Source organism: Dermochelys coriacea, chromosome 3, assembly GCF_009764565.3.
Source record: "Dermochelys coriacea isolate rDerCor1 chromosome 3, rDerCor1.pri.v4, whole genome shotgun sequence".
NCBI lineage: Eukaryota > Metazoa > Chordata > Testudines > Dermochelyidae > Dermochelys > Dermochelys coriacea.
The window spans coordinates 185,710,570-185,736,726 of NC_050070.1; the positions used below are offsets into that span (position 1 = coordinate 185,710,570).

At 43.7% G+C, this 26,157-nt stretch overlaps 1 protein-coding gene across 2 annotated transcripts in view; it reads left to right on the top strand.

Moving 5' to 3' along the window:
- EML6 (EMAP like 6) overlaps positions 1-26,157 on the top strand; it is a 386,982-nt gene that overhangs the window by 105,973 nt on the left and 254,852 nt on the right. For both annotated transcript variants that reach the window (XM_038397422.2, XM_038397425.2), the window contains exons 3-4: positions 8,057-8,216; positions 24,087-24,185. In XM_038397422.2, coding sequence (XP_038253350.1) covers positions 8,057-8,216; positions 24,087-24,185 — 259 coding nt within the window. The remainder of the gene's footprint in view (positions 1-8,056; positions 8,217-24,086; positions 24,186-26,157) is intronic.

Below are 26,157 nucleotides of genomic sequence, written 5' to 3' on the forward strand. Positions count from 1 at the left end.
TAGAGCAACAGTCATTTTCTGACACTCTATTTGGACTCACGGTTTTATCAACCATCACAAATTCAACTCCAAAGCCCCTTCCTTCCACTGAGAAGCACTGCTTGACAATCACCTAAAGTGGAACACCCACAGGGACACTCCTCAAAGAAGAAGAGAAGGTTATTCACCTTGTGCAGTAACTGAGATTCTTCAAGATGGTTGTCACTGTGGGTGCTGCACTACCCTGCCTCCTCCCCTCTACTTCAGAATTTCACAATAGATTATCTGTGGTAGAGAAGGAATCAAGGGACAGTTGGTCATACAGCACTATGTAACCGCCTGAGGTGGCACGAGACGGCGATGGCACATGAGCAACCCAACCAGGCACTGCTACTAAAAATTTCTGATTACAAGCACAGGGCACACAGACACCTAAAGTGGAGCACCCACAGGGACAACCATCTTGAAGAACCTCAGTTACTGCACAAAATGAGTAACTTTCTCTTCTATAGCATTATGTTGAATTCACAAAATCTAGAAAAATATTGAAGGAAAGTTTGTAAAAAGAAAATGGTTGCTTTTTCTTGAATTCATAGGAAAATAATTCTCTAAGCAGTCAAGCCCATACAGTTAGGCCATTTGTTTATTAATTTTTACAAAATAGATGTTGTTATTAGGTATTGTATTAGAGTATTGACTTTTTATATTATTTCTAGTTGTTTATGCTGATATGGAAAATAATACAATTTATATAAAAATCTTCCTAAAGTATGAGAAATTATTTTTAATAACTATTGTTATACATGCCTGTGATGGAATCAGTGTACAGCTGCCATAAGCCATCTGTTGAATGCCAATTATTTATAGGAAATTTGTTTTTATTCTATCTGTAGTGCATATTTTTCTGCATATTTCTGATTTGTTTCTTCAGTTACACTACAGGGTAGTCATTATATTAGTGTTAAAACAGTTTTTGTTATGAATACGTCTGAGTTAGATTTCTGAAGGCTCTGGTTTCTCTAACACAACCTCCAACCCTTGAAGATCTCTATCTTGACAGTGTCAGGATTAGTGTTAAGAGAAGATTCTGGTATTGTGCCACTACCAATAGCATGCATTGCTGTCTTGCAAAAACCAGGATTAAAGTTTGCCAGGGGAGCCTTTTTGTCTTGCTTGTATAATAAAAAAAAATGTGCTTTGAATAACAAGCCAAATTTTAAAAATTGCACTACTGCACAGTTCTGGAAGATATTTGACGTATGACGAGAGTGTTGCCAACATTCTGAAAGGGAAGCAGAGATTAATATGGATATGGGAGGGGAGAATACAGTGGATTGGTTGGAGGATGTTTATCATCTTCAGCGTTTGTGGAACTGAGGGGAGAAGTGTTCGAGCTAGCGAACAGGAACGGCTAACGGGAGTTTTTCGAGGGAGTTCTCCAGGTGAAGGAGGAGCAATGATGTGACCCTTGGGGTAAGTTTGTTGTCTGTAGTATGTGTGTTTGTGGTGTGCTTGCTGCTTGACTGAAATATATCATGTGGTCTGTTTGTTTGGGGGACAGTATGCTCACCCATTTGTGGGTTTAGCCTAGTGGCCTGCTAGGCAAGGCTGAGAGCTTCTTGACGAGGCTTTGATCCCTAAGCCCTTTAGTACCCATCAACCCTTAACCAGGGGATGGGGCTACCCAAGAACACCAGGGCTTTAAAAAGCCCACTCCTAAGCAACCAGAGGAGCTAGTGACTAGGAGCGTCTAACAGGGGAGTTTTGCGAGGGAGTTTACAGGTGGAGTGGGAGAGTGGGTGGGGGCTAAGTACACTTTAACATTCTTTACACTTAAAGCCAAAAACACCTTCTGATAAAAACAAAACCTCAACAAAGGAGCCAACTTCAGGAATAAAAGATAATGCAGGCAGAAGTGAGGGCTATCCAGTTTATTGCACCCAGTGCAACATGTAATGATTACCTGCCCTATGGGCAGGTGGTGTATGTGTGCATTCGGTGCAAGGAGCTCCTGGCCCTCAGATCATGCATGGGTTTTGAAGACCAGAGTGGCTTAACTGGAGGAGCTAAGGGAGACAGACAGGTACATAGATGAGACTTTCCGGGACACAATAGAACAGTCCCACCCCTGGTCCAACAGCTCTGTGCTGTTGAGGAGGATGAAAGTCTCAGGGAAGGAGACCATCCAACTGGAGCAGAGGGAAACAATCCCATACTCTTCAGAGTAGCAGCTGTGTTAGTCTGTATTCGCAAAAAAGAAAAGGAGTACTTGTGGTACCTTAGCGACTAACAAATTTTATTTGAGCATAAGCTTTGGACCCTCCTTCCAGATATTGTTGTGGTATCCTTTCGCCCTGAGGATACCTCTCTGTGGGAGGGAACTCCAGTTATTAGGAAGAGACAGGTATTAGTAATGGGCAATTTGATTATTTGAAATATAGATAGCTGGGCTTGCGATGATTGGGAGAACTGCATGGTGACTTGCCTGTGTGGTGCAAAGGTTGTGGATCTTTTGAGGTATCTAGATAGACTTATGTGTAGTGCTGGAGAGGAGCCAGTGGTCGTGGTACATGTAGGTACCAATGACACAGGGAAGGATAGGAGAGAGGTCCTGGAGGCCAAATTTAGGCTGCTAGGTATGAGATTGAAGTCCAGGACCTCCATGGTAGCATTCTCTGAAATGCTTCCAATTCCACGTGCAGGTCCAGTTAGACAGACAGAACTGCAAGGTCTCAATGCGTGGATGAGATGATGGTGGAGGGGTTGAGATTTATTAGGAACTGGAGAAACTTTTGGGAAAAGGGGAACCTATACAGGAAGGATGGGCTCAATCTAATCCAAAATGGAACCAGATTGCTGACACTTAAAATTAAAAAGGTCATAGAACAGTTTTTAAACTAAGGGCTGGGGGAAAGCTGACAGGTGTGGAGGAGCACATGGTTTGGACAGAAACATCCCTTAGGGCAGGATCTATTAATGGAGCTTCTCTATGTCCTAGTAAGGAGGAAAGGATGGAAGAAGATAAAATACAGGTAGGATCTGATGAGAAAGAGTCAAATGAAAAAAAAGTCCCATTCAATCACATCATGTAATGACTGACAGCTAAAGGTGACAAGTTTTTAAAGTGCTTATATACCAATGGTAGAAGTCTAAATAATAAGATGGGTGAACTAGAGTGCCTTGTATTATATGAGAATATTGATATAATAGGCATCACAGAAACTTGGTGGAATGAGGATAATCAATGGGACACAGCAATACCAGGGTACAAAATATATCGGAAGGACAGATCAGCTCGTGCTGGTGGGGGAGTGGCACTATATGTGAAAGAAAGCGTAGAATCAAATGAAGTAAAAATCTTAAATGAATCAAACTGTACCATAGAATCTCAATGGATAGTACGGTAATTCCATACTCTAATAATAAGAATATAGCAGTAGGGATATATTACTGACCACCTGACTGGGATGGTGATAGTGACTGTGAAATGCCTAGGGAGATTAGACAGGCTATTAAAATAAAAAACTCAATAATAATAATAATAATAATTAATAATGGGGGATTTCAACTATTCTCATATTGACTAGGTATATATCACTTCAGGCCGGGATGCAGAGATAAAGTTTCTTGACACCTTAAATCACTCCTTTTTGGAGCAGCTAGTCCTGGAACCCACAAGAGGAGAGGCAATTCTTGATTTAGTCCTAAGTGGAGCACAGGATCTGATCCAAGAGGTGAATATAGCTGGACCCCTTGGTAATAGTGACCATAATATAATTAAATTTAACATCCCTGTGGCAGGGAAAACGCCACAGCAGCCTAACACTGTAGCATTTAATTTCAGAAAGGGGAGCTACACAAAAATGAGGAGGTTAGTGAAACAGAAATCAAAAGGTACAGCGCCAAAAGTGAAATCCCTGCAAGCTGCATGGAAACCTTTTAGAGACACCATAATAGAGACTCAACTTGAATATATACCCAAATTAAAAAACATAGTAAAAGAACCAAAAAAGTGCCTCTGTGGCTAAACAACAAAGTAAAAGAAGCAGTGAGAGGCAAAAAGACATCCTTTTAAAAAGTGGAAGTTAAATCCTAGTGAGGAAAATAGAAAGAAGCATAAACTCTGGCAAATGAAGTGTAAAAATATAATTAGGAAGGCCAAAAAAGAATTTGAAGAACAGCTAGCCAAAGACTCAAAAAGCAATAGCAATTTTTTTTTAAGTACATCAGAAGTAGGAAGCCTGCTAAACAACTAGTGGGACCATTGGACGATCGAGATGCTAAAGGAGCACTCAAGGATGATAAGGCCATTGCAGAGAAACTAAGGGTATGTCTACACTATGAAATTAGGTCGATTTTATAGAAGTCGATTTTTAGACTTCAGTTTTATATAGTTGATTGTGTATGTCCACACTAAGTGTATTAAGTCGTCGGAGTGCATCCTCACTACAGTGGCTAGCATCGACTTATGGAGTGGTGCACTGTGGGTCTCCACCGCCCATTGGACTTCTAGGTTAAACTCCCAATGCCTGATGGGGCAAAAATATTGTCACGGTTGGTTTTGGGTACATGTTGTCAGTTGCCCCTCCCTCCATGAAAGCAACAGCAGACAATTGTTTTGCACCTTTTTTCCTGGGTTACCCTTGCAGACGCCATACCACGGCAAGCATGGAGCCCGCTCAGTGCACCATTACCGCTGCTGTTGCAGCAGATGGTGCTGTAGGACTGGTAGCTGTCCTCATCGGACATGTAGATTGGCCGGGGGTTCTGGGAACGTCTTCCCTGCCCAGCTCCTAGCAACCTCCAGGGCATGGTGTACAGCTCCACTGCTTCCGCTGCAACTCTGCTCTCATGCTCTTTTGCGAGCTGGAGGCTTCTGCCTCAGGCTGCTCTCCCAGCCAGCAGCACCATATGGTTGCACCTACCCCAGCTTACCCCTGGCTCCCATGGCTCATGAAGCCTGGACAGTAGTAAGAAGCAGTTCAACTATAGGCTGAGCAAGTGCAGAATGGTGGTACAATGTGCCTTTGCATGTTTAAAAGCTTGCAGGCGCTGTTTGCTGACTAGGTCAGACCTCAGTGCAACCAACATTCCCATTGTTATTGCAGCTTGCTGTGTGCTCCATAATATCTGTAAGAATAAGGGCATGATGTTTATGGCGGGGTGGGAGGTTGAGGCAAATCGCCTAGCATTCGATTTTGAGCAGCCAGACAGCAGGGTGATAGGAAGAGCACAGCAAGGCACGCTGCGTACCAGAGAGGCTTTGAAAACCAGTTTCATGACTGGCCAGGCTTCAGTGTGACAGTTGTGTGTGTTTCTCCTTGATGCAAACCCACCCCCTTTGTTGATTTTAATTCCCTGTAAGCCAACCACCCTCCCCCCTTCGAAATAAAGTAACTATTGCTTTGAAACCATGCATTCTTTCTTTATTAAAAAAAAAATGAGAACGGACAAGGTAGCTCAGGTGGGGTGGGGGAGGAGTGAAGGAAAAGGCCACATTGTTTGTTGTAGCCACACTAAAAATCAAACTGTTTGAATGAGAGCCTTCTGTTGCTAGGGCCATCCTCTGGAGTGGAGTGGCTGGGTGCCCGGAGCCTTTCTCCCGGCCCCGCATTCATGGGTGTCTGGGTGAGAAGATTATGGAACATGGGGAGGAGATTAGGTGGTTATGCAGTGGGGGTCTGTGCTCTTGTTGCCTTTCCTGCAGCTCCAACAGACACTTCATCATGTCTGTTTGCTCCCCCAACAGACACTTCATCATGTCCATTTGCTCCCCCACTAACCTCAGCATCGCGTCCTGCCTCCGCTCTTCACGCTCACTTAATTCTTTCCTGGTCTCTACCACTGAATGCCTCCATGCATTAAGCTGTGCCCTATCAGTGCAGGAGGACTGCATGAGCATGGAAAACATGTCCACGCGAGTCCACACTACCCTAAATTCGACCTAGTACGGTCAATTTTAGTGCTACTCCCCTCGTCAGGGAGGAGTACAGATGGTCGATTTTAAGAGCCCTTTAGGTCGACTGAACGGGGTTGGTTGAGTGGACGCAGTCATTTTTAAATCGACCTAACGCGGCTAAATTCAACCTAACCCCGTAGTGTAGACCAGGGTTAAATGAATTCTTTGCATCAGTCTTCACGGCTGAGGATGTGAGGGAGATTCTCAAACCTGAGCCATTCTTTTTAGGTGACAAATTTGAGGAACTGTCCCAGAATGAGATGTCATTAGAGGAGATTTTGGAACAAATTGATAAACTAAACAGTAATAAGTCACCAGGACCAGATGGTATTCATCCAAGAGTTCTGAAGGAACTCAAATGCGAAATTGCAGAACTACTAACTGTACTCTGTAACCTATCATTTAAATCAGCTTCTGTACCAAATGATTGGAGGATAGCTAATGTGATGCCAATTTTTAAAAAGGGCTCCAGAGGTGACCCTGGCCAGTAAGCCTGACTTCAGTACCTGGCAAACTGATTGAAACTATAGTAAAAAACATAATTGTCAGACACATAGATGAATATAATTTGTGGGGGAAAAGTCAACATAGTTTTTGTAAAGGGAAATCGTGCCTCACCAATCTGTTAGAATTCTTTTAGGGGGTCAACAAGCATGTGGATAAAGGGGAACCAGTGGATATAGTCTACTTAGATTTTCAGAAAGCCTTTGACAAGGTCCCTCACCAAAGGCTCTTAAGCAAAGTAAGCTGTCAACGGATAAGAGGGAAGGTCCTCTCATGGATTGGTAGCTGGTTAAAAGATAGGAAATAAAGGATAGGAATAAATGGTTAGTTTTCAGAATGGGAGACGTAAATAGTGGTATCCCCCAGGGGTGTGTACTGGGACCAGTCCTATTCAACATATTCATAAATGATCTAGAAAAAGAGGTAAACAGTGAGGCGGCAAAATTTGCAGATGATACAAAACTACTCAAGATAGTTAAGTCCCAGGCAGATGGTGAAGAGCTACAGAAGGATCTCTCAAAACTGGGTGAAATGGGCAACAAAACAGCAGATGAAATTCAATGTTGATAAATGCAAAGTAATGCATATTGGAAAACATAATGCCAACTATACATATAAAATGATCGGGTCTAAATTAGCTGTTACCACTCAAGAAAGAGATCTTGGAGTCATTGTGGATAGTTCTCTGAAAACATCCACTCAATGTGCAGCGGCAGTCAAAAAAGTGAACAGAATGTTGTCAAGAATGTTGCTTGACATACTTTATAATATATTTACTTTTAAAGAGATGCATAAGGGCAGTGTTCAAAATCAATTTCTCTGTAACCCCAATGGGAGTTACATAACTAAAAACCCAGAATAGTATTTTTTAAACATTGCTATCTATATATAAAAAGGATGTAGCATGAGTACTGTTTGATATGCTGTTGCTAATTTTTCTTGAATATCAGAGAAAATAAGGTAAAATATATAGGTACAGGAAATTTCAGCTTTCCTGAGGATTTAGTAGCTAAAAATATATCCATAAACACATGCAATTCCTTGTCTCAGAGGTAGAAGCAGTAGTTTGACTCCCCAACCCTTCTGAAGTTTTGATTCTTTAAAAAATATATAACAATGATGATGAAGGCCTTCCTATAGTTTACATTAATTGTGAAAAATATATTTTACTCAGCTGCTGGCTTACTTTTTTTTTTTTTTTTTAATTTGAACTGAAATTTGCATACTAATTTCTAAAACCATGGAAATACAAAGAGAGGTCCATGGAAGAAACAGGCCGATCAGATAAACAAAACTATTGAAAATACAATTGTTTATATTTTTGTTGACAATATACTAGCTAAAATCTGACTGTGTGCTGAATTGTACTATGTATTGATCGTCTTAATCTGTCTCAGCTGAACATACATAAATTTAGCAAGATAAATTAAAATGGAAACAATTTGAAATACTCTTCCCTAGAGATTGTTGCTATGAAGGTTCTGATGTGTTAAAGGAGTTGGGATTTTTGAAAACTGAAAAAAAAAATCAGTGATTTGTTTTCATCTTTGATTACTCTACAATATTGTGCTGAACTAGAGAATTAAGTGTGGTTTAAACTATATTCTCTTCTAGCCTTGCTGTACACCCAGATAAAACCTTAGTTGCTACTGGACAGGTTGGGAAGGACCCTTACATTTGCATCTGGGATTCCTACAGTGTACTGACTCTTTCTGTTCTTAAGGATGCGCATACACATGGAGTTGCCTGCTTGGCTTTTGATTCAGATGGCCAGGTTTGTATATTTTCAGTTTATATTTTTCTTCTATTTAAGTTTACACATAAAATATATATTTTATATATGTAGCCTGCATATAGAATTATAGCATTACATCAGAACTGTATACTGTAGTTTAAAATTTTAATGCTAATACAGGTTTCAGAGTAGCAGCCGTGTTAGTCTGTATTCGCAAAAAGAAAAGGAGTACCCGTGGCACCTTAGAGACTAACAAATTTATTAGAGCATAAGCTTTCGTGAGCTACAGAAATGCATCCGATGAAGTGAGTTGTAGCTCACGAAAGCTTATGCTCTAATAAATTTGTTAGTCTCTAAGGTGCCACGAGTACTCCTTTTCTTTTTGCGAATGCTAATACAGAATCCAAAATACTGCAAATATATCTCTTTTTCAAAAAGAAATGATTTTGGGGCCAAGACCTCAGCCTAGCACTCCAGTTGACATAGCCCTACATGGCCCAAATGCAGCCCTATCCCCTGAGGAGTTAGTATTGGAGAAACTGCACAGTGAGGGGATCGTTTGGTCCTCAGAACCAGCCAGTGTCCACCTGCGCCTGCTTTTCAGAGACCTTCTACAATGCATTGATATACACTCTGTCCCCCCAATCCTGCCCCTCCTTGGGCAGCAGAACTGCATTGGTCTCACTGTTAAGGGATCGTCACCAGCTGTAATTCAGAGTACATTGAATTTAATAAAGTGTTTGAAATAGAAAAACTGTGTGGCTTTGGAGCTTAGCATCGAAATCCTGAAAAAAACAAACAGAAGACCATTCACAAAAATCTCTGTGAATCAGAGTTTTTTGACCATATGATTAATTAGATATTTTAAGAAAGATGGAAGCCAAATATAAATGGAGAACTGGATTTTTTGTTGTTAGCCACAATAAGTAAGTTTCAAGAAAAAAAAGTAATGGTAAACCACAAGGACTTTAACATAAATAGTGCGCTTCACACAGAAACCTGAACAAATTATTCCAAACAGTTCATCCCTACAGAAAGATTACCTGTGTAATATTGTCACTATCAATGTCTGGAATATTCACTGTGTAAATTTTTGTCACGCCTTAAATTCCTACCCTATATTAGTTTTAAGGACACTTATGGGTGCCTAGATCCTTCTAGAGGCCATCTGCACTAGGGTACATTTCACCTTGTGCAATCTTCCCCACAAAGTTTAATCCCAACCGAGAGAGAATTGAATTTTCATGTTTTAAAAAAAATAATCAGTCAGCTGTATTCGTTTTGGGTTACACAATCAGATAACACAGGTATGCTCCTACTGATATCACTGAGAGTTGGATTGTCTGTATCTGAGGGCAGATTTGGACCAGATTTGGACCATGATTTAAAATAATAGTCTATATGGAACAAAACTACCTTTAATTTTTAATGTAAATTAACCTCCTTTCACTCAGTTTAAAATTTAATCTGAAAGGAAGGACACTGCCAGAAGCAACCTTCCTTTATCATATCTTATTTGTAATAGTTCATTACTTTAGTCTCAAATTAATAAATGTGATTGTTAATTTTGCTACCTAGTAACATAGAAAGATCTGTGAAATGGTTAATAGACATGAGAGGAATGAGGGATTTTAGGAAATTTCAAGGGTCACGGGTGTTAAACCAATTCAACAGCTAATTTTTTTCCTAGGATTGTAATAATAATAGTTATCACATAGTGCTTTACATTCCACAGCATTAACTAATTAACATTATTATGGGTTGCTCCTCCAGATTTAAGCTTGTTTTCTATTTCAAGCCCAATTTTCAACTCTCTTCCCCCAAAAAGGAAACCAGTCCCTCTGAAATTTCATACACCATATCTCATCCCCAGTGTGCAGTCTTTCTGGGAAGACTGGGAAAAAATGGGAAGGGAGTTATAATGTTATTGTGTCCCAAAAATCTCCTAACTTTCTTGTGTCCTCCTATTTCCAAAACGACTGGTAGTTTAGTGCTTAAAGATGGAGATAGGCATTTAGTCAGAATTTCAAAAGTGCCTAAGACCACAAAGTGCATTTGGAAATCCTACTATTTGAATATCTGAATCGTTAGGCATCTAAATACTGCTAAAATTTTGGCCCCTTACCCTACAAGTTCCAAATTTGTTGACCTTGCATAAGTGTTCTAGAGATGCAGTGGGAGTAAGGGTTGGGGTTGAAGTTGGGGTTTAGTGTGGGAATTCCAAAGATATAAAGAACTATTTTTACAAACATGATATAAACTGTCCAGATGCTGAGTATAAGATTTGCAGCTTTAGCTGTGGGGCTGAGCCAGAATTGGAGGGCATGGATTTGGGGGTGAGGAGACCAGGAGGGACATGGACTCATGAAAACCAGGTACACGGAGCTTATAGCTGTCAACAGTTCCATTTTGGCCAAGACACTTCTAGGTTCTGAACACTATTGTGCGAAATTTGTATCCGGTTCTGAGACTAGACAGATTCCACCTACATATGTATTACTCGCTTCCTTCAGATGCACCCCCTAATCCTTTTACACTGAATGCATTTTAAAATTGAAAAACCAATAAATATCTTGGGCTGAAAAGGGAGAATAAGGTTGTCTATGTGTTACTATACTCTATCATCAGTAAAACATACAAAAGATCAATCTGCAGTTTAAATCAGGAAATATTTTATGTACGTATTTTAATTTATGTATACTTTAATAAGATGCCGAGTTTCAGAGACAAATATATTTAGTCAGGCTTAGGATAATTTGGGCTTTTTATAATTTTGATGGATAATAATGTTTGTTTTAAGTATTTTTATACTTTTATTTTCACAGTTGCACAAAATTATGGGTTTTAAGCAATTGTTTTTATTTTTATGGATTTACATTTTCACAGTTGTGAGAAATAATGGGGAAAGTCAGATAATTGTTACAGTAGTCATTGAGATTCAAACAGTTAAAGCATTATAACCATTAAAACACAACTTGTCATCCTCATATCAAAATATACAAAGAAAGTATCCTTAAATCACACTCTAATAGGTTCTCAAGTACTGTTTTTCTTATTTTGCCTATCTGAAAATTCCAATTATTATTGGTGGACATATTTTTCATCAGTTTTTGGGGGTGAACAGTGAAATCAACGTTTACAGACATTTACAGATAAAAATCTAATCCTTCCCAGCCTGTATTTAGTATAATCTTGCTATTAGAATTTTTTATAATTAAATACTAAAGTGAAATATATCCTGAATGTCCAGCACACCAGTCTGAGCTGCTGCCACTTAAGAATGCATTTTTCCCCTGTTTGATTGGGAAAACGTTACTTTCTTTGTCAGATTTTATGGCCTAGGTAGTTTACAAATTTTTAACGAAAAGAACTGTCAATTTGCATATAGCTGAAGATATGTTTTGCTGATAGCTATTTTTTTTATATTTTGCATCTTCAGAATTTTTTCATATCTACCACAAAATTAACGAGGAAACAATTTACTTGAATCAGGAACTAACTATGACCCATATTGCAAGCTGTTCTGTGCTGAAGTCAGTAGGCTTCTCAAAAGTACTGGGTTCTACCCCTTATTAGCCTGCAGATTTACAGCTGATATTTTTACATATTAAACATAGTTCAAACATGCATAGGGTTGCCACCTGTCTGAGTTTTACTCGGACAGAATGGTTTTTGGCTTCTGTGTCTGGGTGCCATTTAGGGTTGCTAGGTGTCTGGTTTGCAATCGGAAAGTCAGGTAGAAAAGGGGACCTGACAGTGTCCAGTCAGTTGTAGTGACCAGACACCAGCCCTTGCTCATCCAGGGTCTCCTCCTACCTGCAGGCAGGCTCCTTGTCAGGATGCAGCGGCCTATCCCAGCCTTGGAGCAAAGGGAGCCCAATGCGGGGAGGTGGGGAAGGAGGTGGAGATGATCCATCAAGTGATGTGTTGGGGGAGAGGAGAAAGTGACTGGGATGGGGCTTCGAGGGGAATAGGCGGCACAAGGGCAGGGCCTGGGAGAAAGGGGGGGCAGAGCTGAGAGGAAGGGCCAGGGGGCGAGGCCTCAGAGGTTTGATTACCAGTAATTAGAAAGTTACGAACCCTAAACATGCACTACAATTGACCATTTTTGTGTTTCAAATAATAGGACTGCCAAAAAATTGTTTTAGACACTTTTTTCTTTCTTTACACTTATTTCTAAAATAAATTAGTTTTATTTTTGATACCAAGAGTATAAAGATGTTAAAACTGAGTTCAGCCTTTGTGCCACAATTTTATACAAGTAGCTGGAGTTCTGACCCTGCTGCTAATAAAACATATAGCATATGCATATTCCAAATTTACCCCCTTTCTGGTATTTCAGATAACACTAACATAAATCTCAAATTTCAGAGTAGCAGCCGTGTTAGTCTGTATTCGCAAAAAGAAAAGGAGTACTTGTGGCACCTTAGAGACTAACAAATTTATTAGAGCATAAGCTTTCGTGAGCTACAGCTCACTTCATCGAAATGCATCCGATGAAGTGAGCTGTAGCTCACGAAAGCTTATGCTCTAATAAATTTGTTAGTCTCTAAGGTGCCACAAGTACTCCTTTTCTTTTTATAAATCTCAAACTATTCTTTATCCCCAAATTGCATGTTCCTAGGCTTTTCCTGTAGAACTGCCTTATCCCAGAGTTTCATACCTTCTTCACTGAAGAGAAGCTTCAATTCCTTTTATCTTGGCTGGGATTTAATTCTTCTTACAGTATGTGCAATGTGCCTCAGGTGTCACGTGACTAGGATTCATCACTGAATTTGGACCGCTGGTTGGATCATTAGTATCCCTAGCTTGGGCTAGGTACAGACTGGGATTGTGACGTGAACACTGATCCATGGCCCCTGGGATTTAATTGAATCCACCTGTTGCTATAATTGAGTAGTGATTCAGCATCATCACACATTGTTACTCTCTCAACACACACACACACACACACACACACACACACACGAGAAATTACAGTAAAGTCAGATTTACTTATTTGCAGGTTCATTACTCTGCACAAACCAGGAAAAATATAGATGTATTTGATAGTCAGCAGAGGAAAATAATTTTCGTTGTTCACCAGAATGCAGTTCATGATTTGTTGCAGGCTATTGCTTTGGGCATGCACTATTCCCTAGATGGAGTTCAACTAGGATCAGTGATACTAAGAGATGACAAGTGGTGTGTCACATCCCAAGAAGCCAAAGATAGAGATGCATTTCAGTGTTGTTAAATAAAGGAATGGTGACTATAAAGTGCTTAGGTGCATTTTTGTTTACTTTCTGAATCCAGGAATTTCTTTCATTTTCTGGGATCTATAGCTGGGGAGAAAACAGGCCAGGGAGGGTTTGAGGGGGATGCACATGGTCACCTCCAAAGGCCTATGAGAAATCTAGCATTAAGTTATAGCAATATGAGGCTATATTAACTCTGCCTCATTGCCCTTCATGCCATGAAATGCCCTCTGATAGGGGCATAGGGGACAATTCCTGGCTCAGTGTACGCTGACTGTCTAGTTGTGGAGAGGATAGCCAAGCATGGAGGCACATGGCCTTGTATTCCTGCAAATCCCCATGAGTTGGTGCCTTTTTTTTTTTTTTTTTTGCTCTTTTGCCTGGTATAGCTGTGACAGATTTCTCTTACCAATCTGCCTGAGGTGTCAGGTGATCAGGCTGAGGCCGCAGGATCGTTAGGGGAGGAGATGACGGAGCACACCAAGTGACTGAGTTTTAAAGCTTTATAGATAAAATAATAAAATAACAGCGGAGAGTGCTGGGAGGTGTGTGTCCCCATATCACTCGGAGGAAGGAAGAAAGCTTTAGTGCCCCAAGCCCTAACCCACTTTCATACTCACACCCATACTACCCGGGACTGGCCAAGCCTGGTTGTAACATAAGAAGAAGAGGGGGAAGGGTGGACGGGAGTTCTTGTCCTGTGCACAGGTTGTCCAGGGTCTGCTGTTGATCTCTGATTTGCCTCAGCTCCCGGGAGGGTTTTTAAGTCCCTGGGGTCTCTTGCGGGTGTCTCCTTCTGGGACTTTTGTTCCCCAAGCTCTGTGTACCAGTTCAAACTGGCCTTCCATGGCTTCCTCAGCTTTCCTAAAACACACCGGCTTTAGAGATGCAAGACTTTGTTTTCCCCCTCACCGGCGTTCACTGTCTCCTAGTTTTTGCAATCTTTGCAGTCCTATCCGGCTTGTTTCTTGTTTCTCATGGTTAGTTGAGGTTGGGTGAGATACGGATGCAGCGGCAGGCTTCTTGGCTGCAGAGAGTTTGTTTGAGTGCGGTGACCTTGGACTGGGGCCAGTGTCTTATCTGTAGGGTGAGCTGAAGCATTGATTAACCCGTTCTCTTCTCTCCCCCTTCCTCTTCAGCCTTGTACAACCTGCAAAGGAACCTTTCACTTACACTCACACCTTTAACCCTTCCCAGAATACTTTGCAATGCCTCCAACAGCGTTAGCAACATACAATGCTGATCTGCCTCCCCAGAGCACCCCCTGAGGGAGGGAGCCATTGGGTTGTGACATTCTCCCCCTTGATTCTGAATCCACATTTTGTTATGAGGGGTCACGATTTAAGTTTCCACCCTCCCTCTGACACGGTGGCTAGTTTCACCATTGGCCTTCTACACAAGCAGCAATATAGCACAAACAGAATTGTTAAGGCAGAACAATTGCATACACTAGCCGGTAATGGCTTCTGGCTTTGTTAGTAAAATAGCATAGCACATCCCCTCGCTGGCACAGATGCCCATCTGGATGACCGTGGCAAAGGCAGCTTTCTCCATATTAAATGTGTGTTGTAACATGGTGAAGGAGGAGGCATCTGCCTGGAACACAATAAATTGGTCCTGGGTGTATGTCAAGGGGAGGAAAACATTGGGTGTAATCCATGAAAAATTAAACACAATATAATTAGAAACATTAATATTGCTTTGAATAACAGCGGGCCAATGCACTGAAAAATTGTGCACTTGAGATTGTAATCTCAAATCGAGGGGCACCCTGGGGTAGGTGGTCCTCTGAACACACACAGAGGTATTGGTAAACAGCTGTGCCTTGGTGGGGGCATATCCTGATGCCTTCCCTTCCCAGCAGATGTGTTGACCCATCTCATAAAAGCGGCCTGGCGTCACCTTTTCTTTACACATCATTTGGGGGGGCTCCATAGGCCATAATTGCCAGGTGATGTCCTCTGCAATCCATACATGCTGATGGTCAGTGGCCGTGGTCAGCACATACCTCTTAACTGTGTCGTTGTGGGGAGCCACCTCCCGCAGGTCGCCATGGACCACCCAGTCCCAAAGGCAGCCTTCCCACAAGCCGGGTTGGATTTTTATAGCTGGGGCCCACACTCCCTTCAGGGGACCAAAGGGTGTAAAAGAGCAGGTTGTGCTGGTGCTCTTCCAGTTTGTGAGCCTCCAGGAGTAGCGAAAAGGTGATTGCTCCCAGGGGATCCCCGAGTGGGAGTGGATTTCCCCCGGCCAAGATCCATGGAGCGCATCCTCCTGGATGCTCTGGACTTGTTGGGTCAAATATTGTCAGAGTTGAGCGCACACCGAATCCCATGCTAGTTGGCCCCCACCCCAAATTATGGTTTTAATCAGTCCCCACAAGGTATCCCATGTGTGGAGGGCCAATTCGACAGTGTGTTTGAGAGCGGAGATGGCCACTATCAGGTGGGTGAGATCTGCACTTGTGATCAGCCCCATTGCCTTTTCCAATTGTTCCAACCGCTCATTCCTCATAGCCCCTTGATGAATATTCTAAATGCTAGCTGCTGTAATGGCCCTATCCCACAAGGAGCCCACTAAGGTCCGCCTCTCCCGGGGGAGTAAAGATAACATTTGTCTGAGGAGGGCAAGTTGAAGGGTGGCCCCCTTTGTACAATTGGGGAGGAAGGTGGGGACCTGAAAGTGTGTCAGAGGCAGGAAAACATGTACAGTTCCCAGGGTGGCATTAAGGAGGATCCAGCATTGAGTGGCCGTTTCCCATTTGGTAGCCAGTGACATCTGCCACCACTGCTGGTGGGGGGAGATGTGGAGGTGTTTTCCTAGATTTATTCCTTGAATACTTTGGGCTAGGCGGAGGAGGCTACAATTTAAACAGGGATGCTGGAAATCGTTTGGGGCATGTAATACTTCCCTCCCTACACTGGCGAGATGTGTGTGTGTGTATGAGGGGGTAATATAGGTGATATACCAATATATGGAACTGTGGGGGTCAGGTTGAACTTTGCACCAGCCAGGGATTAAGAGCGCAACCACATCCCGCTTCCAGCTGCCAATGTGGAGAGTTGATTCGAATGGCATGCCGAATCCTCCTGTGATATTGAAAACCTCTCCATGTACCCTCCCATCTGTGGTCCACTCAAGCCATCGCTCCCAGGTTTCCCCTTTCCAATGGAACCACAAACACGGGCAGTAGGAATGGAGATTGTCCTTCTCCAAAGGTAGGGGCCATTGTTCCCAGGTGGAAGTAAATTCTTTGGGCGGGAGGTTCGAATGGCGTTGGGATGCAGTGTTGTCTCCGGTAGCGTTGCTTGGTGGGGTCGGAGGCCCTTCTGGGTTGATCCCATCTGGGATCCAACTGGGGAGGAATACGTAGGGCCAGGGAACCTGGTGTTCTCGGCAGGAGGTTGCCCCGAGGAGGATACCCAAGTAATACATGGTGCCACATTCCCAGGATGACGTGCCACAATTGCCCCCCTGCCAGTGGATAATCGATCGTTTCTTCCACCAGGACCAATTCTGAACAGTGGTAAAATTAACAAAGGAGGTCAAAAACATCGGGACCCCAAGGATTCCTATAGAGAAATACCACCATACATACATTGTTTTGCCCTGATGAATTTTGCAGGCTTGAAGCAGCAAGAGCGGTCCTACCACTCCTGGTTGGGGTGTCCCTGGGCTCTTGCTATTACTGCCTTGCCCTGTTAACAAAGCAAAAAGGGAAGAGTAACAGAAATGCATCTACTTGAGAAACCAAGGCACATATAAAACTCTCTAAATCATTAATCGTTCCATTACAGCTCTTCCTGGCTTCCGTCATGGATGTCGTTTGCCTGGTTTAGGAGATCGCAACAACAATATTCTCTCCAGGGATCAATATTCTCTCCAGGGATTGCTTGCCAAGGGGCCTCTTATTTTGCTCCAGGCCACCACATGAGGAACAGGGTTTGTCCCCCTGGGACCCACGGAAGGTCCAGGGCCACCCACCAGGTATTTTGCTGTGGCCCCAAGGTGTCTATCCGGACAATGCATTGCCCCCAAGGCTCCTCCCCTCCAGCCTTACGCCATACTGTGGCTTGGGCTCTGTCGGTGGCTCGAACCATGGAGAGCCTTTGGAGGTACTTTTCCTTCTCATAATTATAATCATCCAGATAATCCCATGAACAGATGGAAACCTGGATGGTCCAGGCAGGTGGCTGGTCCCCAACCGAGTCCCATGACGCCATGATCAGGAACCTAGGGAGAAACATATGTTTTGAGTTGAGTGGCGTGTGCCAATTTTAGTTTACTGGGTAGCTGAAGCTGGTACAGTACCAGAGAGATGCGGTTCACCACAGGATATGGGCCATTTGGCATCTAAGGTGTAGGCCTCTTTCCCCAGTTTCTGCAGCATCACCTCATCTCCAATTTGCCACCCCCAGATGTCTTTAATGATGGTCCCTTTGTGTTTGGCTTTTTCTCTGTCTAAAGCGGCTTCTACGGCTTCGCAGGTTTCACAAAGTTCCTCCCTCAGCTGGGTAATATACTGACCATCTGGTGAATTGGCGAGTAAATTCCCTGTGCACTAACAAATCATCCACATATGAAATGACGTGGCAACAGACCTCGGGAGGCAGTTTCTCTAGCATAGCCACCACATGTTGGTGTGCAATGGAGGGGGCATTGTGGAATCCCATGGGGACTCGTGTAAAGGTGAACTGTTTCCCCCTAAACTGAAATGCAAAGTGGTCCTGGGAGGCAGAGGTAAGGGGTAAAGCAAAAAAGCAATTGGCTAGGTCAATTATCGAAAACCATCTGTCTCGTGGCTGCACATGGAGCAAAACCTCAGGCACTGAGGTGACCACCGGGGCCATCATTGGGGTGCCTTGATTTACTTTCTGGTAATCTGTGGTGAGGCACCAGGTCTGACCTCCCAAACCGGGCTGTTAAAGGGGCTATGGGTAGTCCGGAGCACTCCTTGTTTCTCCAAGTCGGCAATCACCCTGGCTATGCCCTCCTCCGTGGCTTTGGAGTAAGGATACTGGCATTGTGGGGGAACGGGGGACCCTACCACCTCAACCAGCACTGTCTTATGCCTACCACACTCAGATGGATACATTTGCTACACCCCAGCACTGTCTGCCTCCAATATGCTTCCTCCTCTACGGTAAGCGCCGCCATTGCGGCGGTGGCAAACCTCCCCCCCTCGTCCTGGGGCAGAGGCATGTGCTGCTCCTGCCATAATGTGCCCCCTTGGTCATAAGGATTAAACCATAGCCCCTGCTCTAGTATTCAGGGCATTCCCAAGATCACCCTCTTCATGGATGAAGGGTCAATAATAAATGAGGCATGCAAAACCGTCCCTACAATGGTCACTGGGACCTGGTCACGGGTCTGTCACTGTTGTGGCCCAGAATTGAAGGCCGAGACATGGATGGGAAGCCCCGGGTTGTCCTCAACAGGGGTGAAGTTTAATACATTGGTACCCACCCTGGTGTCTAGTAGGGCCATACAGGGCCGCTCAGCGACTACAATGGCGATTTAGGGGTGTTGGTTAGAGTCCCAGGTTACCTTACCCTGATACTGCCAGCAGGACCCCTGACTGACAATGGGGCTGCCCTAGCCAGAGCCCTAATCGGGGTCCCCAGTCTGTGGGACTTGATCATGGGGCTGGCGATAATCTTCCACTGGAGGGATGGAAGGGGTGGCTGCCGCCATGGGCCTGGGTGGGGGTGGTTGCTGATCGCCCACCATGTGGACTCAGGTTTCGTGGATGCTGGTGGCTTGTTCATCCTGCCTGGCTGAGAGGGCAAATAGCCTTTCCACCAACAGGACAGTGGGTTTCTTATCCCACTGTCTCATGTCCTCCCCCAGAGCCCTGAGGGCATGCCAAGTTTGCTTCCGCACCTCCATCGCTATCCTCTCCTCATCCTCTTTAGTTAACGGCATGAACTGGCCAGTCATAACCCAATGACCCCCTCCCCTCAGGGAGTCTCCGGGGAAGGCAGATAAGCATTGTAAGTGGCTAACACTGTTGCAAGCATCGCAAAGCATTTTGGGGAGGGTCAAAGGTGTGCAAGTGGGGAGTGGAAGTTTCCTTTACAGGGTACGAGAGGCTGAGGGGGGGAGAAGAAAAAACGAGCAGAGAACAGGTTAAGTAAACATTTCAGCTAGCTCAGTCGGAAGATAAGATGCTTGCCCCAGCAGACTTGGCTGACAGCCGAGAAAGATGGGGGGCTGAAGGCTTTCCCAAGCAGCCGTAAGAAAAAAAGAACTAAGTTAAGCAGTGCTGCAGAGATAGCAGTGAGGACAGTGAGAGCAAATAAAACAGCAACAGCAAAGGCCAATAGAAGGAAAAACAAAGTCTCCGAAGCCGGGATGTTTTGGGAAACTGAGGAGGCCCCAGCAAGCCGGTTTGAACTGACACAAAGAGCACCAGGAACAGAGTTTGCAAAATAAAACGCCTCCAAAGGAGCCCAGGACTTAAAACCCTCCTGAGAGCTGGAGCAATTTGGAGATCAGCAGCAGATCCAGATGGCCTGGGCCCAGGACAGCACTCCCGTCCACCTTTACCCCCCATCTCTTCTTCTGACGTTACACCCAGACTTGGCCAGTCTCGGGTAGCGCGTATGTGAGTATGAAAGTGGGTTAGGTCTTGGGACATTAATGCTTTCTTTCTTCCCCTGAATGATGTGGGAGCGTTCCCAGCACACTCTGCTGTTATATTATTTTATCAATAAAGCTTTAAAACTTAGACACTTGATGTGTTCTTTACCTCCTCCCCAACGATCCTGTGGCATCAGCCTAATCCACTGACGCCCTAGGTAGATTGGTAACAAAAATCTGTCACAGGCCCTCCCAGGAGTGCCGTTCTGACTGGCCCTCGGTTGGCCCCTTTCCACCTTCCCCTGGCATCTGGTAGGTATATGTGGGGGTGCCGCCACCTTTACCCATTTAATTGGCTCCCCAAAATGCTTAGCGATTTGCATGATTTTACCCTTTAACGCCTCCCAATTTGCTTGTTCACCCTCGGCCCAGAGCCCTAGTCTATCCCTCCACCAGTCATTCATTCTTTCCATCAGCTCCCGTAACTGAGCGACGGTCCATGGAAGCTGACCAATAAGGCGCTGCTCCGTTTTCGCCGGCTGAATTTGTCCCAAGACAGCCGCAATTAAACTCTGTTGATAAAAATAGTCTAACCCGGTTTGCCCAGGGGCCTGATCTAGGTTAGATAAATATTTTCGTTTGTCCCTAGTGGAAAGAAGAATGTTTGCCAAGGCTTGAACAACAGGCAACCCCTCTCCCAGCAATTCGGCCACTGTGGTTTTTAAGGTGGAGGCCAGCTCCAGGCTGGCAGCTGTGCGCACCCGCTCAATCTCTTGCTGGGACAAAATTATTTACATGTATGATGTTCCAAAGGGAAAGGAGCCAGGTAACGGCCTTTTCCGTTTTGAAGTGGCCAAGCTCACGAGTCAGCATATCTGCCAGGTCCAGCAGACTATGAATTCTGGCTGAAATACGCTGAGTCTCGACCCAATTCCCATCCTGGAGTTGCTCAGTGGACCTCGCATCCATTTTAATGTGGGCTGCTATCAGGGTGCAAGAAGAATCCACCCACCCTTGGGGATCCTCACAAAGGGAAAAATCAAAGCCCTCACACAGGTCACCCTGTTATGCAGACTAAACTACACAGGATCATTTCAGGGGACAAGACAAGATGTCACGTTTATTTTAACACAATTTCATTTATGACCAGTGACTAATATCTAATACCTATGTCCACACACACACACACACACCCCAAATGTTCTGCAGCTGCTGTATAGTTACCAGTCCTGAATGTGGCTTGAGTTCGTGGCTTGGGTTCGTAGCTTGTGGTGGTTAACTGGTGAGAAGAGCCGGGCACAAGGAAGAGCTGGGTCTCTGTTGGGCATGTACCAATGTCCTTCCAAGTTGGCAGCAGAATGTTACCCTCCAAAATCTTCCATCTAATCCATCCTTTTTGTAGGCTTTAGTTTGAATCCAGAGTCTATAGGTCTTGCTGTGTCATGCTGCCACTGGGTTCGGTGTGATTGATCATCCATCAATTGCAGACATGACTTTCAGCTTGGGACCTGTCTTTGATGTTTCTTCAGTTGTGCTTTTGTTATTTTCTTTTTAGGGTGGACTCTTCTTGCTTTGTCAGGGCTGTTGTCTGCATCTTCAGCCGTTGGTGTTTACACTTTATTTCATCAGGACAGGCTGGAGTTGGAGATTGATGCCATCATCCATACATACCTCATTCACACTAAGCTAATAAAATTACAGCAGGGTTTTGCAAAAATGAAGGTTGCAGCAAGCTTTTACAAAATAGAGTGAGCATTTTAAAATGGAGTTTGGAACAAGTTAAAATGGAGTTTGAATTACACTATGGACAAGTGTAAGGAATGGCAAACAGGGAACAGAAGTTACAATATAGACAAGTATAATGAATGACAAACAGTGAGCAGAAGTTACAATGTTGAAACAGTGTAAGTTTGAGTGATTTAAGCAGAATTAGATTGAAAGTGAAACTCAATTAGCCAGTTCTTGGGGTAACCGGTTTTATTGCATGAATGTTGTTTCATTCATAAAAACTTTGCTTATGAAGTTATATTAATATAAGTGAACAATTAAAAACAATTTCATTGATCAGTTCTACAACCCGAATCATCCCCCCTGAGGCTTGCCACCTGGACCGAACGTACGGCCAACTGATGTTTTAACTGTTCAATTTCCTTTTCATTCAATTTCTCATACTGCCATTGTGGCGTATGCTGAGCACGAATGGTCAAATCTTTGACAAGCCCCTGAAGGACCAGTACTTGCAACTTTTCTTGGGTATAGGCTTGGCTTGCTGCCTGATTAGTGATTTGTGCTTTTAGTTGCTCAATTTCCACTAGTTGTCGGGTACACGTCTCTTCCCTTCTCCCCAATTCCTCTTTCTGTCCCGACAACATTTGATACCACATGTCTGCTGCAGTCCATACTGAGCCCACAGCTGCCCCTAGGTTTTTACCCTTTTGCTTTTCGTACTTGGCATACGAGTCTAGTAAATCCTGCCAAGTAAGCACACCCCTCTGAAGCTCCGCCACGGAACCCCAGGAATTGTATCCCACTTTGGTGAGAGCCCTCTCCAGCTGGGAGAGTTCCCCACCCGCCCCTTTGCAAGAGGCAAGAGGGTCCCATCCCGCTTTGCTGCCTCCGCCATTGCATGGGCACCCAGTCCCCCAGCGTCCTGGGACCCCACTGTTTATGCCATTGCCCACGACTGCAGGACTCCCGAGTCCACAGCTGTACCCTTCTGTTTCCTGAACATATTATCACAAACTGTTAGTACCACTCTGAAGATCTTTTAATCATGGGAGATTTCACACTGCCCACACTGGCGCAGGGGCTTACAATGGTCACTCCCTCCCGGGCCGGAGTGCGGGACGCTAAGCCTCCCTCCATATTACTCGGTCCTCTACCACCGAGGGTCCATACACCAAATCCAAAGCCCCGTCCTGGGCAGAGCGAGAAACCCTAAGTTCTCTTCTTATGCTCTGTCATACTATTACTGAGGGTGTATGCACCGAGGATTATTCCTTCTGCTTGGAGCGAGGGTCTCTAAGCCATCCTCCGATTACGCAGCACTTCTATGGTTGGGGGTGGACCCACCTGCACCCTTCCCCCGCCGACTGGGGTGGAGAGAGGAATGCTAAACCTCCCTCTGGTTCTCTGTCATGCTACGACTGAGAGTGGGGCACACCTTTCAGCATAAAATCCTCAACCTGTAATACCAAGAATGCCAATCAGAGCAAACATGAAATGCCAAGGGCAGAACAGTTGGTGTGCTCTGCAGGGCTCCCTTTTCCCCCGTATTCTCCACCAAAACTGTGACAGATTTTTGTTACTGGTGATATCAACAGTAGGAAATGTGAAGAAAATAATCTTTTGCAGACAAGGTACTTGCCACTAATAGAGACAGGATACTGAACCGGATGAGCCACTGGTTTTTATCCAACAGGACAATTTCTATGTTCCTGCATCCTCATAAGGACCTGTGAAATTAGGCAAAATTTGAAGAGACTTGGTATGCTAATTTATATCTTAAACATCTCTTCTTCGTCTGTTTGTTTATAGCCATAGCCTGGACAAAACGGGATTTTTGCTTTCTTTTGTTTCTTGGGAGAGGGCAGTTCATTTATTTGTATTAAGCTTTTAAAATAATTAATTATGCATTCTTTCAAAAACAAAATTGAAAATTAAAGGGTAAATTATAGTTATAAAATGCTACTAGAAAAGTCCACAAAAATGAGCACCATAGACGTAATGAAATGTGGTGGTGTGGGTGGTGGGAGAGGAGTGTTTTAATCACCCATTTATTTTTAATAACAGGTCAGTAAGATGTGAATGCCAGATTATTGTGCTACTGAAGCAAGTGCTTCAGATCTTCTGATGAATTTAGCCTATGTTTGGTACAATTAAAAGTCAGGTAATTAATGTCAAGCTTCTAGAAAAGACTAGATTTTTTGGCATGTCCTAATATTAAACAAATATTTATCATGAATATCTTGATGGTATCTTTAGCAATTTAGTTTTAATATGAGTCATATTTGTACACATACTATGCTCAATTAAAAGACTTATTTTGGGCTGATCTTCAATTAACTAGATGCTTTTTTTCCCCTCTTAGTGTTTAGCCTCAGTGGGACTGGATGCCAAAAATACAGTATGTATTTGGGATTGGAAGAAAGGAAAACTACTAGCAACAGCTACTGGCCATTCAGATAGGGTAATCATATAGAAGGAATTATCTGAATTTTGTCTGGAGCATTTCCCAATAATTTCTGTAACATTTTTGTTTCTAAATTGTATTATTTTTTCATTAAGTTAGTGTACAGCAAGGTCCATAAAGTGGATCTGAGTGGATAATATTGCCCAAAATTAGGAAATGTCAAAGCAATTTCACCACCAGTCAAAAAAAACACACAAACACACACACATTATATGATATGATCATTAAGATAAATGAATCTTTTCACTGTGCATATATATTTTACTATGCATGATATAGCTGTGAATATTTCACATGATAGAATATACATAAATAGTGGCAACAGAACAAAACAATATGTGTTTATACCATCTGTATGTATTGTGTTTGTGAGTTGGGTGAGTTCAGTGCTTCACTGTTGTGTACTATATTTCTAACACATCAAGATTAATATTTTTATTCGTTTTTCAAAATTACTCTTTTAGGGTCTGATGCAACTCCCATTGATGTCTGTGGAAGTTTTGCTACTGACTTCAAAGGGAGCTGTTTCAGGCTCTGTTTCTCTAAGCCATGATCGAAGTGTTTCAAGGCTTAGTTCTTCAAGCCCTCCCCACAGCAAAAGTAAAAGGGTGTTCGGCAGGGGATTGTCTAATCTGATCCTAAATTCTAGTGGTTGAATGTTTTTGTTCTTCTTCGAGATGAGTTGCTCATGTCCATTCAACTTAGGTGTGTGTGGTCGCCACATTTACCAATGCCGGAAGTATTTCTCTCAGCAGTATCCGTAGGAGACTGGCTCTCCTGCCCCCTGGAGTGGCGCACGCATGCCGCGGTATACAGGGCACCACCGGTTACCCTCAGTCTCAGTTCCTTCTTGCTTCCAGTGATGGTGCTGGAACTGTTGCTGCTTCAGCTAGCGCTGTTGCTGCTCGTTCGTACGAACTAGTTATCTCTTGTATTATAGTGTATATAGTTTTCTGTTAGTGTTTGTAAATCCCTTAGCTATAGTTAGAGACTTTGTAGGTCCCGAATGGGACTTTGCCTCAGGACGGGGCATGCCCCAATCCCCAGGCTTTAAGTTCTGTGATCGCTGCAAGAGGCCCATGCCTGCTAGTGAACCACACAGCAGTTGTCTGTGTTGCTTGGGCGAAACACACGTTACTGAGAAGTGCAAAACTTGCAAGTCCTTCAAGCCAAGAACTAAGAAGGAGTGCAATATTTGTTTAAGAACGCGCCTTATGGAGCTGGCCCTCACCCCGGCACCAGAGCAACGCTACAACTTGGCGCCAAGTACCATGACCTCAATACGCTGTGCCCCATTGGGACTGTCCACCATCGTTCCCCATCCGTGGCTCCGACCAAGAAGGCCAAGAAGGTGGGGCGAGGCTGGTCTCCAACTTCCCGCAAGGGAAAGGATAAGACTGGGTGTGAGCAAGGTCCCATGCCAGGCAACTCAAGAAAGAACTGAGGTGGGGGGAACTGGCAGTGCCCTATATACCACGACATGTTCGTGCCACTCCGGGGGCGCCGGAGCCAGTCCCCTACAAATAACACAAAGGGAAAAAAACTTCCGGCACCAGTGCATGTGGTGAGCACACACACCTAAATTGAATGGACATGAGCAACACATCTCGAAGTACACCAGTTATGGAAAAAGGTAACTGTCTTTTCTGGTGTGAGGGTCATAAGACATTGCTGCAATCTGTCATTTACATATTTTAAGAAGTATAGTACTTAGAAAATACTTCAAAATCACAACTTTTTATAAAGAAGATTTACACTTTATATTTTGAAAGATAATGTTTATTATACTAAAAGACTGGTTGCATATTTAACATGATAAAATACTTGTTAACTGACTGGAGTAGCTACTGCGCTTTGAATCAAAATGGAGAAATTAGGTAAGGGGTGTGTGTGTGTGTGTGTGTATATATAGTAAATGAAACAATGAATTCACACTACTGTGGCTCTTTTGGGTAATGTTGATTGCTAG